A 15,314-nucleotide genomic window follows, 5' to 3' on the forward strand; every position below is an offset into this window, starting at 1 on the left:
TCCTGGTGCTATATAGCAGGATCTCATTGCCTATCCATCCCAAAGGCAATAGTTTGCATTTATTTCAAATTCAAAAACTAAGTGTCTATTACTTTCTTTCTCTCTTATAACCTTTCCCAGGGACGGTTGACAGTACCATACTCCAGTTACTTCCTGAGTGGGGGGAAAATGGTAGGATAGCAAAAAATACTAGAAAAGAGGAATGAGTATCTCAAAATATAATCTCCTCGTATTTGTATGTCTCCTTGCAAATTTCTCAAGAGGGGACAATCTTCTGTATCATTTGAATTCTCTGTAGCTCACAGCACATAAATCTATATTAAGCCAAGTCTATATGGCCAGGTTCCACTGTTCTCTAAAATTAAGTAAAATAATAAATGTGAAAACAGTATAATGCTATACCCAACAGATCCAGTAATAAATTATTGTCAAAACTGAACCCTAATACTTTAAGTACCTTTTCCAAATTTACCTCTTCATCAAAAGGGATAATAATTGGAATGTATAGAGAAATCAAGGCTTGAATAAAATATACCTTCTTAAAGGCAAACAAACTTTATGAAAGATAAAACCAAAATTTTCCTTAAGAAAATATTGAGGGAATGAGAGGAGTTAAACTTTGATGGGGAGAGCAAAACAAACCAGCCATGAACAATTAAACTAAACTATGTATCTAAGGCCAAAACCCAATTAAAGGAGGCCTAATGAGAACTAGTCAGGAGCCTGAAAGAAATCTTATTTGCCCTCTTCACCCTAGCATTGCCTTGTTCAGAATCCATGAGAGTCTGTATTCAAGAAACAAAAATTGTGCAGGCATTTGCTACAGAAATATCTCTTTTCTCACGCAATGGTATTGATTCCATACATATTTAATGAAAGTAAGAATGATGCACACTGTAAGAAAAACAACATATGGATTGGCTTTTTGTTGTTGTTTTATGGCCCCACCCATGATATATGGAAGTTCCTGGGCCAGGGACTGAATCCAAGCCGCAGGTGCACCACAGGTACACCAATGCATGATCCTTTAACCCACTGCACTGGGCCGGGGATCGAACCCACACCTCCACAGCAACTGAAGCCTCTGCAGTCAGACTCTTAACCCATTACACCACAGTGGGAACTCCTAGGGAGAATACAAACATTTCAAGGAATAGTGTATTACCTGTTACATTATCTCTTTAAAAGAGAACAAGCTATGAGAAGCTAAAGTTTGTGATTTTAACCATGGTTAACAATGATAACATAAACCTACTTTGAACACAATAGTCCATTCATTAGCAACAGCTCATGCCTGTCTGCAGGATCCACCTGCTTCATATCCAAAACACAGTAAGTATATTTTAATACAAAACCTTAAGTATCTCCAAGACATCCCAAATTTGTATCAACATTATCATCTTACCTAATAAGCCAAAACTCAAACGTATCGATTGCTTCTCTTCTGATCAGACTTTTGTGTGAACTCTCGAAGAGAGAAGGAGGGAATTGGGTGAGGGATGGCTTTACATTGTTCCTGACCAAACATTAAAGCCAGCCTATTCCAAAACTGGATCAAAGACAAAATTATTCTGTTCAGAAAACACAGAAAAAAATTTAAAGAGCAAGAGAAAATGTTAACATGGTCTAAAATTTCCACTAGCATAATCAACAACAAAAACACAAAAAAATGTCCTTCAAATTTTAATCCACATTAATTACAAATGACAAACACAGTTAATATAAGCCATAATGGTTGTAATTAATTTGACTGAGCATGCAAGAGTGTTAGCAAGGTCAGGCTTTTGTGCTCAATTACTGTTCCTTCATGCTAACTTTAAAGGAACTGTTTTGTGAAAAGGAACAATGATCCCATTATCCAAAGAACAACTAACATAAAAATTTAAATAGCAATCCAATGGGGGTTACATTTATTTAGAACCCTAAAGACACACAAACATATGCAAAAGTTTATTTGTTAGTTGATTTTATTCATCACAATTCTGTAAAACTTTTTCCTAGCCGGTTGGTGACAATGAATGCTTCAGGGGTATGGTCTGTACTGGAAAATTCATCTAGTAGTAAAAAGACAATGACTAATGGTGGCAGAAGTAACAACCATAATGGTGATTGGAGATATCAGGATACAGAGGAATACTCATGGGTTTAGGGTCTAGATACAGAATCTAGCTGTTTTATTAAGGTATGGAAAGATTAGGAGTGATCCCCTTACTGGGGCAGGCCTCTTTCATCACCTCTTCTTTTATTTAAAGGATAGAAGGAAATTTCAACACACCAAGAGAAAGAAAGGCTGAAGGAATTTTTACTATCCCTTTTACTCCTCCCCAAAAGTAGCAGTAAATATTATCCCTCAGTTACCTACCTCGCGCCTACCCTCTGCCTTGAGGTGGGAGTTTTCAGTCATCTAACTGATCCAAAGCCCCAGCTCAGTTCACTTGGTTCCTGCGGAGGACACAGAAAAGCTATCTGCTACCTGTACCAGAAAGGTTCCATGACGAGCCCAAAGGAAGGAAATGTTCTAACCTGCTATTGAGTCCTTCACAGCAGCAAATGTGGGCCAATGGTGATATCCAGTCACAGCTTTGCTAAGTCCATGATAATGAAGAACAGGTGTTTCTTAAACTTTCCTGCTACACTCCTAGGTTAAGTATTTAAGGCCAGTGAATTATACTGACAAAAGATAAACAAAAGAAAAGGTATACAAATTTTACTGGTGTTATCTTTATATGCACAAGGGCTTCATAAAAAACAAGTGAAAACCCAAAGACTCAGGGGCTAGATTTTAATAAAAGGCAATAAATTAAAAAAAAAAAAAAGCAAGTAGACAGAGGAAAGGGGGGTTGGGGCTTCTAGCAATGATAAATTGAAGGACACTAATGGAAGATGAGAGTTATTTTAGTAAGATTTGATTATGAAGATTCATCTCAGTGCCAGCCCTCCATTTCCAGTGATAAGGGTCATCCTCATCCTGATACAGAAGAAGAGGGGAAGACGGGAAACTTATGCCACCTTCACAAATAAAAATTTATGCCCTAGTTTTAGGGCAAACGACTTTTTCATTCTTTCTTTTTTTTTTTTTTTGATGCTTTTTGGGGTTGCACCAAGGGCATATGGAAGTTCCCAGGCTAGAGGTCAAATGGGAACTGTAGCTGCCAGCCTACAACACAGCCACAGCAATGCCAGATCCCTAACCCACTGAGCCACATCTGTGACCTACACAGCAACGCCAGATCCTCACAGCAACGCCAGATCCTTAACCCACTGAGCAAGGCCGGGGATGGAATCCACGTCCTCATAAATACTAATCAGGTTCATTACCACTGAGCCACAATGGGAGCTCTGCTTTTTTAAAATTTTATCGGAGTATAATTGACTCACAATGTTGTGTTAATTTCACGTGTACAGCAAAGTGAATCAGTTACACATATACATATGAGAACTTTTCTTATATTTATTCGTTCTCAATTTCCTTCAGCTCAAAAGAATCCTTATGATAAAGTGGCTTATTTTGCAGCAGCATATTCTAGACCACTTCATTACATATATACACATCCATATAACTTGGGAGACTAAAACAAATTCACTCAAAAAAAAAAAAAGCCTATTGAATCATTTACCTGGAAATAGCCTCAATCTATTAACTGATAAAGAGAAATAAATTGTGTATACATACAATGAAATATTATTCAGCCATTAAAAAGAATGACATACTGATATATTCACTCTATATGAGTGAACCTTGAAAACAACCATCTTTAATTCTGACTACTCTAATTCAATCTTCAATCCACTGACACCACCATTTCTCACTGTTTATCAGTGTTTTCTTGACTTCATATTTGGAGCTTCTTGTCCAGCCTAGATTTCATAGTCCCAACCTTATAACCATTCCTCCACAAATATCCCCACCTCTTATGCCCCTCTCTCCCTCTGTAATCCATGCATAGTGTCTTAGTCTTGTTATGCTACCATAACAAAATATCATAGACTGACTGACTTAAACAGCAGATGTATATTTTCTCACTGATCTGTAGTCCCAGAACAAGATCCAGCATTATTGGTTCCTCGTGAGAGCTCTCTTCTTGGCTTGTAGATGGCCATGCTCTCGCTGTGTTTTCACATGGCAGAGAGAAAGAGTTCTGGTGTTTCCTCTCATAAGGACACTAATCCTATCAGGGTCCTGCTCTTATGAACTTATTTAACCGTAATTACTTCCTTATTCCAAACACTGGGTTTAGGGCTTCAACATATGAAGTATGAGGAAACACACCTCAGTCGCAGCACAGAGAAAACTTATCTCTAGATAAATCCTACCACTCACTTTCTCCATTCTTGTACCAAGCAGGTAAACTTTACCAGAAAAAAAAAAAAAATCACCCAAATGAATAGGCTGGTTTCCCTTGAAATCCATCTTCACAAACCTCAAAGAGCATATATAGTCATGCACCAAGGTCTGGCAACTGTATCATGTTTCCTGGGTAGACTGATTTTTCTATGCCCCCAAAATTACATCCTTCCTAAATTTCATATAGCTTATTTCCACCCCATCCCACCTCCCGCCTAACTCTCTGCTACTGGCATTTCCTCAAACTTCATTAAAGATACTGAAGTAAAACGCATTTCTTTGATCCTCCCTCAGGCAAGCCTTCAAACTCACCTGCATTTGCACCTATCCCCACTTTGCTTTCCATTTCAGTGAAGGAAACTTTCCTCCCACTATGTGTAAAATGGGATGTTGAATGGAGACCTTTCCTACTGTACCAGGACTTGGGAAGTCTCCAAAAATGACAATAATGAGCAACGATTACACCCAACATTCTATAAGATAGCAGAAGTTCTCAAGTTCCCGTTGAGCCTCAGTGGGTTAGAAACCTAATGTTGTCTTTACGAGGATGCAAGTTTGATCCCTGGCCCCTCCCAGTGGGTTAAGGATCTGGCATTGCCACAAGCTGCAGCATAGGTCACAAATGCAGCTTGGATCCAGTGTTGCCATGTCTATGGCATAAGCCTCAGCTGCAGCTCTGATTCAACCCCTAGCCTGGGAATTTCCATGTGCCACAGCTGCGGCAGTGAAAAAAAAAGAAAAAGAGAATCTGACTGTAGTGGCTCAGGTCACCGCAGAGGTTCAGGTTTTTGTTAAAAAGAAATGAAAAAAAAAAAAAAGAGAGAGAGAGAGAGACAGAACCACGTCATAATTATCAACTCCCATCAACCATTCCAGCCAAAACAGAGGACCTAGCAATCTGGAACTCAAAGAGAATCATGTAGGTAAAGAGTTACCAGCCTAGTTAGGCATGATGTGGCATTTTTCCTACCCTCTCTGTAAAGGAAGACAAAGCCTTCCCTGCCCATTCTACCCTCAGCCAATGGGAGCTCAAGATAAAGAAAACTACTGAAAGAGAATGAGAAAAACATAAATATTTCCTTCCCCAGCTAAACATTTATTAAGCTATAGAATAGTCCTGTGATGCCATGAAATAGGAGCAAATAGTAAGAGTTCTCAGGAAGGTGTGACATATGTCTCCTAGAGCTGAAGGACTGGATAAAGAATTTGAATCCATTTTTTTTTTTTTTACATTTAGTTGCTGATAAATTTCAACCCTCATTGTCCCTCTTCCCTTGGTGCCTTACAGCTGGGCACACTGACAAGAAAGCTTGAACACTTCCTCCTTTGGCACAAGTAGAAAATTCGAACTGCACAAGCTTCTGACCACCTACACATAGGGACCCACATCCCAGCCAGACCTCATAACAACAATGAAAACTCTAAGCTGGTATCATAGACTGACTGACTTAAGCAGCAGATGTATATTTTCTCACTGATCTGTAGTCCCAGAACAAGATCCAGCATTATTGGTTCCTCATGAGAGCTCTCTTCCTGGCTTGTTGATGGCCGTGCTCTCGCTGTGTTCTCACATGGCAGAGAGAAAGAGTTCTGGTGTTTCCTCTCATAAGGACACTAATTTCCTTGCTCACTCAAGCCATTTTCAGATCAGCTTGTAGAGCCTCCCCTGCTCCCTCCACAAAGCCTCATTACATAAGTAATATACATTTTCATATTACTTGTTATGTGGGTGGGGATGGGAGTGGGGGCTTCATATCAGTCTTGGCATCCAAACCAAATTTTGGGTAAGAGTCCATCCTGCCATAGACCAAAGCGGCCATATAGGGATATTTAAAAATGTAGACTCTAGGGTGTAGAGAAAAGGGAACCATTCTACACTGTTTGTGGCAATGTAAATTAGTGCAACCACTATGGAGGACAGAATGGAGGTTTCTTTAAAAATTAACTACAGACCTACCATATGACCCAGCAATCCCACTCTTAGGCATCTATCCAGATAAAACTCTAACTGGAAAACTTATATGCCCTCCAACGTTCATTGCAGCACTATTTACAATAGCTAAGACATGGAAGCAACCCAAATCTCCACTGACAGAGGAATGGATAAAGAAGATGTGATACATATATACAATGGAATATTATTCAACCATAAAAACAAATGAAATAATGTCATTTGTAGCAACACAGATGGTCCTAGAGATTATCATACTGAGTAAGATAAGTCAGACAGAAAAAGACAAATATCATATATCACTTATATGTGGATTCTAATAAAAAGTGATACAAAAGAACTTATTTGAAAAACAGCAACAAACAGATTTCAAAACCAGTCTTATGGTTACCATAGGTGAAAACTTTGAGGGTGAAACTGAGCAGGCTCCTGGGCACAAAAGCCTGTGCCCCCCATTTCTTGTTTTTAGGAAGTGGGCTTCATTCAGCCTCCATGGCCTTCCCTGAGTTCTAAGGGGCAGGTTTTGACAGTTGATCATCAGGAAAGGGAAGGGATGCAAAGCCAAGGGAGGAACAGTCAAGCCGCAATAGTATAACCTTGGGGCAGTATCCTAGTTCCCCCCTCAAGAGATACACATAATGATATAGGCATCTTATACACCTAAAAGAAATGTTATATTCCTTATGCTTCTTTTAGAAATTATACTTTATTTTTGTCTTTTTAGGGCTGCACTCACAGAAAGTGGAAGTTCCCAGGCTAGGGGTCAAATCAGAGCTGCAGCTGCCAGCCTAAGCCACAGCCACTGCAACACCAGATCCAAGCTTCATCTGTGACCAACACCACAGCTGGTGGCAATGCCAGAGCCTTAACCCAATGAGCAAGGCCAGGGATAGAACCCTCATCCTCGTGGATACTAGTCGGGTTCGTTACTACTGAGTCACAATGGGAACTCCCTAGAAATGAATACTTTGAAAAGGAACAGCTTGGAGCCCTTCCTTGCGCTCCTCCCTCACCTGACTGCATCCTAAACACAATTACCTGTAAACTAAAGATTAGGAACCCTAAGCACAACTGCCTGTGGGTTAAAGATTATTAGCATGTGATGTTTTTCAGGAACTTTCCTAGTTTGTTCTAATCTCAGATCAATATGCCTTTTTTGCAGGTACTATTATTTTAGGCAATAACCCAGAAGACCATCACCAGAATCATGTTGAGATCTCCTGATGCCAGCCTCAAACACTAAGATTCTGCAAAAGAAAGAATGCATATCTGTCCCAACCCTGATTCTTATCTGAAACCCTGTTTTTCTCCTTTTAGACTATAAAACTCCCTGCAATTCTTTCCCACATTCTATAAGGCATTATCCTCCTGTAGCCTCCTTTGCGTGGCAAAGCAATAAAAGCTGTTTTTTTCTCCTTCACCCAAAACCCTGTCTCCCCATTCCTATTTATCACCAGTGGACAGAGGCTGAGTTTTGGCAACAGGGAGAGGGAAGAATTGGGAGGGTGGGAATAACATATACACACTACTGTATAAAATAGATAATTAACAAGAACATATTGCATAGCACAGGAAAATCTACTCAATAGTTTGTAATAACCTATATGGAAAAAAGAATGGATATGTGTATGTGTATGACTGATTCACTTTGCTGTACACCTGAAACCAATACAACATTGTTAGTCAACTATACTCCAATAAAATTAAAAAAAAAAAAAGCAAATCCTGAAGCAAATCACAAGGGAAAAAAAGGAAGAATATACACGCTAGTGCTTGCTTCCCACATAAGAGAATTTGGAGGTCAGAGGCTGACTAGAGCCACCTGCAGTGGCAGAGCAAGAAAAGCAATCAGTGTAACTTACTACAATGTTACCTGTTTGGGGGGCAAGGATGTGTGAGTCTGTGGGCCAAGAGAACTCAAGGAAGCTACTTCAATGGTACTTTACTCAAGAGGGCTAAGAACCAGGACAAAAGGATCTCAGCAATAAGAAGCTGTGTAACAGAACACCAGGAGCAGAAGCTGGGAAACTCATAAAGTGTCACCACATTATCTATCCACAGTAGGAAACTGTGCATTTTGTTGGTACCAGCAGAGGTCACCAGACAACCCAAACATACACCCACATCATAGCCAGCTATGGAATTTTACAGTGATAGTGGACATGAAAACAGGACAGTATCAAATAAGAACTCCACTGACTCTAGCAATTAAATTCTTTTATCTCTCTTCTGCTCCCTCCTCCTGTATCCCAATCCTGGAAGAGCCAAAAAAATTATGGAGTCAGGATGAAGCTAAAAAACAAAATAATTAAAGAACAAATTCTACCTTTTCTTCACTTCTCTGGACTAGTGGAGAGGAAAGGTCTTGAATTACATGTGAGACCTCTGGCTTCTGCTTAAGATGCAGAAATCTGAAAAGAACATCCCACCCTTATTAACAATAATAGCAACAATGGTAACAACAAAGCCAGACAACCTGGAAATTCACAACTCTTTCAGAACCTATTAGAGAGCTAAAGTGATAGAATAACCAGCTAACCTGAAATCTAAGGAAAGAGCCTCCAAAGAGAGATGGGACATGAGCTCTTGCTTACCTGTCACAATCACCAATAGATGTTGACCAGAAAAATAAACTAAAATTCTTTTTTTCTTTTTACAGCTGCACGTGAAGCATCTGGAATCTCCTGGGCTAGGGGTTGAATTGGCACTGTAGCTGCTGGCCTACATCACAGCCACTGCAATGCCAGATCCGAGCCACATCTGCAACCTATAACATAGTTTGCAACAATACCAGATCCTTAAGCCACTGAGCAAGGCCAGGGATCAAACCTGTATTCTCATGGACACTGTTGTGTTCTTAATCCACTGAGCCACAACAGGAACTCCCTCAGCTAAAATTTTTAACCAATTACTAAAGGCCAGTTGTGGGCTACCAAGAGAATATAGGACCCTTGGAGGCTGCAGACACAAGAGGAATTCATAACCACTCACAGGCCCTTCTCTATGTCCCTCACTGAGCACTTACAAAAAGGCCTAGGATAAGAGCAACAGTCCTGAGAAAGTGTCCTTCATGGTGCAGGCCTAGGGAAGGAAGACGGCAGCCACTGTGGGAAAGGCAGAAGCCCCACTGGATCTGTCTCCCCTACCTCCCCATAGGAATGAAAGCTTTATCCACTCTGTGAAGGTAAATGCGCTCACCCAAAGGCACTGTGGAAACCCACTGCAGGTAAAAGAAGAAACAGAACCGAACACTTTACCCCTGAGGAAGAGGCAGAATACATGCTGGGCCCAGAATTACAGCAGGAAGAAGGGCATGAGCACAGAGAATGCAACCCCCACCCAAGATCCAGGGACATAATACCTTCCTACGACTAAGGGTTAGTCAGTATAGCATAGCCCCATCTCCCACCTCCAGGATAACACACTTCTAGTGACAAGTAATAGTTCTGCCGTTGAGAGCAAAAGAGTGGAGATAGCCCCTCTCTGAGGAGTGGGGTAAAGGGAACCAGGAAACAGAGGGCATCCTTGGATGAGTTCTGAAGAGACTTTAATGAAGGGATCATTTACAGGGGAAGGCTGGTTCTGGAACTAACAATAAGGAATGCTGAGGCACTGAGAGATAGACAACAGTAGAAAACTATTAAAGCTTGAAGCAGTGAGGAGAGGAGATAGTGTAACTGGAGTGATAGCTACAGCCAAGCAAGCAAGGCCACTGGAAGGAATTATGACTATTTTAAATCCCTCTCTCCTCTAGCTCTCTGATCTGCTACAGGTGTCTCCCATAAGCTGATCCAACCAGTCAGAGGGCCAGGGAGTTGGGTACAGAACAGAGCTGAGAAGGGTAGAAAATGGATGCAGCAGGTGCACATGGATAATACCTAGCGTGATACAGCCTAGCTTTCCTCCTACCATAGGTAGTCTCCATCTCCAGGGCCTTGGCAGCCTCTCCTCCTCAGGGTACAGACTGAGGCTTTCTTCTCTTTTCTTTCTAACCTCTCTCTAGGTGGTATCATGCATTTCCATGGCTTGTGACATCATTGGTGTGCTGATTACTCTTAAATTTATATTACTCCAGTCCTCTCCTTGAATCAGATCCAACTATCTTGACAGCGAGGGCGCTCCAGTGTCTCAGACACTGCATTTCTCACCCATCTAAGTCTATTAATAGTCTTAATTTCCCCCTCCCCAGTATCCAAGTCATCAAATCCTATCAATTCCAACACTAAAATATATTCCCTATCCATCCATCCTTTCTCCTTGTCACCCTTACCACTGTATTACTTCTTATGTTGATACTACTTTCTCCTCCTCCAAGCCACTCTGGACTCAGTAAACAGAGGGATCATCTTAAAATGTAGGCTAGATCATACTACTGCCCTATTTAAACTTTCCAATGACTACCTTTTCCTTCCTCATCTCTGCCCACTCCTGCTTACCACTATCTAGGCACAATGGATTTTTCATATGTCCTCACAGAAGCCAAACTCTTTCCTAACTCAGGGATAACACTCCCCCTGCAAGTGGCTGCTCCCACCTGGCCCCAGGCTTCAGAAGCTGTCTCCTCATCCTTCAGACTGACTTAAAGTCTCCTCCTCAGGAAGTCTTTCCCTGGCCATCTTAGTTTATGTAAGTTCTTTCTCCATCCCACTGTTTTCTATTTTCACATCTACTTTATTCCTTTCTTAGTATTAATCACACTCTAATTTTTATTTGCTTGGTTGTGTTTTGTCATTCTCTCATACTAGACTTCAAATTCTATAAAGCAGTGGCTATTACGCCCTGTAACCATTTCAACTCCCTTATATCCCCTGAGCTTACTATATTGCCTGGCATAAAGCAGGTATTTGATAAATATTTCACAACACATTATTACACTTTCCATGTGGCAGAGACTACGCTTAGTTCCATAAAAATAAGATTGCAATTAAATCCACATAACAGCCCTAAGAGGTAGATGTTATTTTCATTCTCACTTTACAAATGAAGAAACTGAGGTATAGAAAGAGTAAGTGACTTACCAAGAGTCACCTGTTTAAGAAGTGACAGTGGTAAGATTCAAATCTAGACAATCTGATGCCAGAGTCAGCAATTTTAACCACTATGCAATACATATTCCCACATTCATTTCCATGGGTAAAATAATGACCATATTAATTAATCAATAAAGTGGAAGGACAGATGTAGATTGTACCCATAAATCAAGCTGGGGATGTCAGAGAGGATAGTGTTGAAGCTGAGACCAGAAGACTAAGTTTGCGAGATGGACACGTGAGAGGGAATGTGTGAAGTACAGAGAATCACACGAGGAAAGTCATGGAGAAAAAAGAGAGGGTGGTAATGTTACAGAGGAACAAGTTTCAGTTTACTTGGAATATAAAATGAGGAGAGGGAGGGAGTGCCCTTTGTGGCGCAGCAGAAACAAAACCAACTAGTATCTATAAGGATGAAGGTTGGATCCCTGGCCTTGCTCAGTGGGTTAAGGATCCGGCGTTGCCTTGAGCTGTGATTTAAGTTGAAGATGGCAATCAGATTCTCAGTTGCTGTGGCTGTGGTATAGGCCAGAAGCTGCAGCTGCAGCTCCAGTTAGACGGCTAGCCTGGGAACTTCCATATGTCCCTGGTGTGGCCCTAAAAAGCAAAATAAATAAATAAATGAAATGAAATAAAATAAAGTGAGGAGAGGGAGATAAGGAAGTAGGGTAGTAAGTCAAAACTGATGAGGATAAATACGAAAGGTTCATAGTCCACACAAAGCAGTTGAGATTTTATCGTGTTGATTAAAGATTTAGGAAGCCATCAGTAAAGTTTAATCAGGATGGAGACGCATTTAGGTTTGTGATTTAGAAAGATTTCTCTGGCACTGATGTTGAGCAGACTTTCTTAAAGTTGAGTAGACTACTAAATTTTGATGGATCCCTTCAGTGTTCGAAGATACTTTTTATTATGTTGCTTACATATGCACAAATATATAGCAAGACATAATCCCCTTATTCTTGTAGTTTAGTCATAAAACTAAAATAAATACATTTATAGCCCCAAATAAACTACAAACCAAATTAAATTTTAATTGATAATCACTTAATGCAGTGGTAGGTTTGATTTTTGGTGGGTTTTTTTGGTTTTGTTTTTGTTCTTTTTGGCCGTGTCTGCAGTAAGCAGAAGATCCGAGGGCTAGGGATCAAACCCACACTGGCAACACAAGGTTAAGTCAAAAGCAAAGGAAAAGGCAAAAACTAATACTAAATACCTATAAACAGAGTTATCAATAATCCCTTCTATTAGCATGGAAATTCCAAATCAGTGATAATAGCTCTTGAGAGCAAGGTGTAAGAGAGTTGTTTTGCCACTAAATAATTTGTATGGAATTAACATTTTTTGTTCTAAAACCTGTTTAAGTGTTCGTTGAGTTTCATTGTTTGGATTTCTTTGGATTTCTTTGAGGGGAGGCATTATGACCTTAAAAGAGAAATATGACCCTCATAATAGAAAAATGATCACTGGGTTCATTCCAGATACCATATAAAGATTTTCCAACAAACTGGATTAGGAGGAATGGAAGAAATTTATCCACCCCCTAAAAATTTATCAAATTCAAATTCCAAAACTTTTTCTCATTTCCCAAAATATTAAAAAAAAAAGTAGCGGGCATTTTGCATTTAAGGGTTGATTTGTAAAGAAAGAGTTGCTAAATATTAACAATGGAAATGAGGATGAATCCAAAAATGACCATAAAGATATATAAAATGATGATATAGGTCAACAAGAAGTGAAATTAACTTAATAGAAATAAGTTAACGCAAATCTTGGTAGTAACACACTTGTTTGAAATTTATAAAATAAAAGCCGGTGTGGCCCACTACACAAATTCTAATTCTCAGCTAGCAGACGCCGAAATCATAGTAATGTGTTTTCTGAGTACTTCTATTACCACTATAGTTATGTATTAAACACTTACATTATTCTAGGATTCTCTTTGAAACTATGATAGCAAAGCAAACAAAACCCAAACACACTTTTCTAATTGCTGTTCATTGTCTGTTACGAAGTTAAAGCACAATCGCATTCAGATAGGTTTGACCCTTACTAGGCTTCGTAGAAAGGGGCCAGGTATCCACTTCCTCGGCGTTCCCCGCCCCCGGCACCACGGAAACGAAACTGCATCAGGCTCCGCCCCACCTTCTGCAGAATAAGCCAATCAGGGCGCAGCCCGGGCTGAGCGCGTGCAGGGTGTCATGGCGGCCTGCAGGGGCTGCTGCTCATGCCTCCGGCTTCGGCCGCTGGGCAGAGGTCCCTTCCGTCTGCCAGGGAGGGATCGGACACTCACCCAGCTGCAGGTGCGAGCACTATGGAGTGGCGGGAGGTCCCGAACCGTGGCCGTGGACTTAGGCAGCAGGTAAGGAATGTGTGCGTTCTCTCTCCTTTCACAAGGCGCACTGTCAGGCCAGTTCGAGTACATTCATCTCCTGGAGTACGAATCCGGCGACCCAGGTCTCTTTCCCCTCTTTACTCCAAACGTGAATTCCAAATTTCCCTTTCCGGGTTTGGAGTTTTTATCTTGGGATCCTCCTCCTTCTCTCGCTCTCAGCTTCGTGCCCTTTGCTTCTTGCTCCTCCTTCCTGCCCTGTTCCGTGCTTCCTTTCTTCTGGTGAGTCTCTCCACCTGATTACCCTTCTCTTTACTTTCGAGGACTTTTGGGCTATGAAATGAGAAGATAATGCGTTGACAATGGATGTTTACGTCATCCATCCAGTTTACTGTCTAAAAACCATGGCGAACATGACCCTGGTAGGAAGGGAAGGGCAGCTCAGTAGGAAGGGAACGCCAGTTATATGATGCTCTCTGTTTAAGTCTGTGGTAAAGGTACTACAACTTCCACTTTATAGTTAAAACAGGCTCAGGGGAGTTTCCGTCGTGGCTCAGTGGTTAACGAATCCGACTAGCAACCATGAGGTTGCGGGTTCAATCCCTGGCCTCACTCAGTGGGTTGAGGATCCGGCGTTGCTGTGAGCTGTGGTGTAGGCTGCAGACGCGGCTCGGATCCCCCGTTCCTGTGGCTCTGGTGTAGGCCGGCGGCTACAGCTCCGATTCAACCCCTAGCCTGGGAACCTCCATATGCCGCGAAATGGCCCAAAGAAATGGCAAAAAAGACAAAAAACAAAAAAACAGAGGTTCGGAGAAGGTAACTATCTCAGAGTCAGACAAACTAGTACTATGAGACTAGGTGGATTTTGAAATTGTGTTTCAAACCCATACTTTCTCTAGGGGGTATTTGCCACAATTCATGTCTAAAATCACTTTTTAAAAATTCCTACTGGATTCATTCTTAGAATAAATGAAACTGCTAATGCTTACTTTATATATCTACATTTTCACATATACTTTCTAAAAAAAAGTACATGCTCTGGAGTTCTACTTCCTATGGCAGGTGGCTCCTCTTTTCCTTTTGCTCTTCCTAAAGTACCTCCTCCCACTCTTCTGCCCACCAGTAGGATCTCTCTACTCATCTTATCCTTTTTATTATTTATTTTTTCAGAAGTAATTTTTGATTAGGTATTCATTCACTCATGATTCAACATTAAAAAGCTCAGAAATCTCTTTACCATACAGTTTCAGAGCTACCCAGTTCCAATCCCCAGAAGCCACTGATGTGTTAGCAATCTTTTATGTACTTGGCAGTATTTTGTACATTAAAATATTGACAAGTAAATTCATAAGAAGTAAAATCAACCATGAAATATAAAACTAATAACAGGTTTGCACCAAAAACAAAAAGTGCGTTAATAGGAAAAAATTATATAGGTCAGTTAATACCAACTGAGATCATGAGACATATTGAAAAGTAACTGCCTGGATCTTTGCATACTATAAATTGCACATATCTGGTGGGGGAAAAAAAAGTTTAAATTAGGGTAATCATGAAGATAGGACCAAAGGACTATCTGGTGGTGGCCTAGGACCCCTAAAGAAGACCCCGGTAGACTCAACAGAGGGAAAAAAGAGAGTAGAAAAACTTGGTATT

At 40.7% G+C, this 15,314-nt stretch overlaps 2 protein-coding genes across 12 annotated transcripts in view; one reads left to right on the forward strand and one right to left on the reverse strand.

The window, feature by feature from the left end:
- CCDC85A (coiled-coil domain containing 85A) overlaps positions 1 to 15,314 on the reverse strand; it is a 691,471-nt gene that overhangs the window by 623,495 nt on the left and 52,662 nt on the right. For all 10 annotated transcript variants that reach the window (XR_002342946.1, XR_002342945.1, XR_002342947.1 and 7 more), the window contains exons 4-6: positions 2,524 to 2,670; positions 2,363 to 2,442; positions 1,406 to 1,571 (exon numbers count right to left, since the gene is read on the reverse strand). The gene's annotated coding sequence lies outside the window, so the exon portion shown is untranslated. The remainder of the gene's footprint in view (positions 1 to 1,405; positions 1,572 to 2,362; positions 2,443 to 2,523; positions 2,671 to 15,314) is intronic.
- PNPT1 (polyribonucleotide nucleotidyltransferase 1) overlaps positions 13,478 to 15,314 on the forward strand; it is a 44,310-nt gene continuing 42,473 nt past the window's right edge. Inside the window, exon 1 of one of the 2 annotated variants that reach the window (XM_021085800.1) lies at positions 13,478 to 13,688. In XM_021085800.1, the coding sequence (XP_020941459.1) occupies positions 13,528 to 13,688 (161 nt within the window). In that variant the 5' untranslated portion in view covers positions 13,478 to 13,527. 2 annotated transcript variants of the gene reach the window in all.

Source organism: Sus scrofa, chromosome 3 (genome assembly GCF_000003025.6).
Source record: "Sus scrofa isolate TJ Tabasco breed Duroc chromosome 3, Sscrofa11.1, whole genome shotgun sequence".
In the NCBI taxonomy this organism is placed as follows: domain Eukaryota; kingdom Metazoa; phylum Chordata; class Mammalia; order Artiodactyla; family Suidae; genus Sus; species Sus scrofa.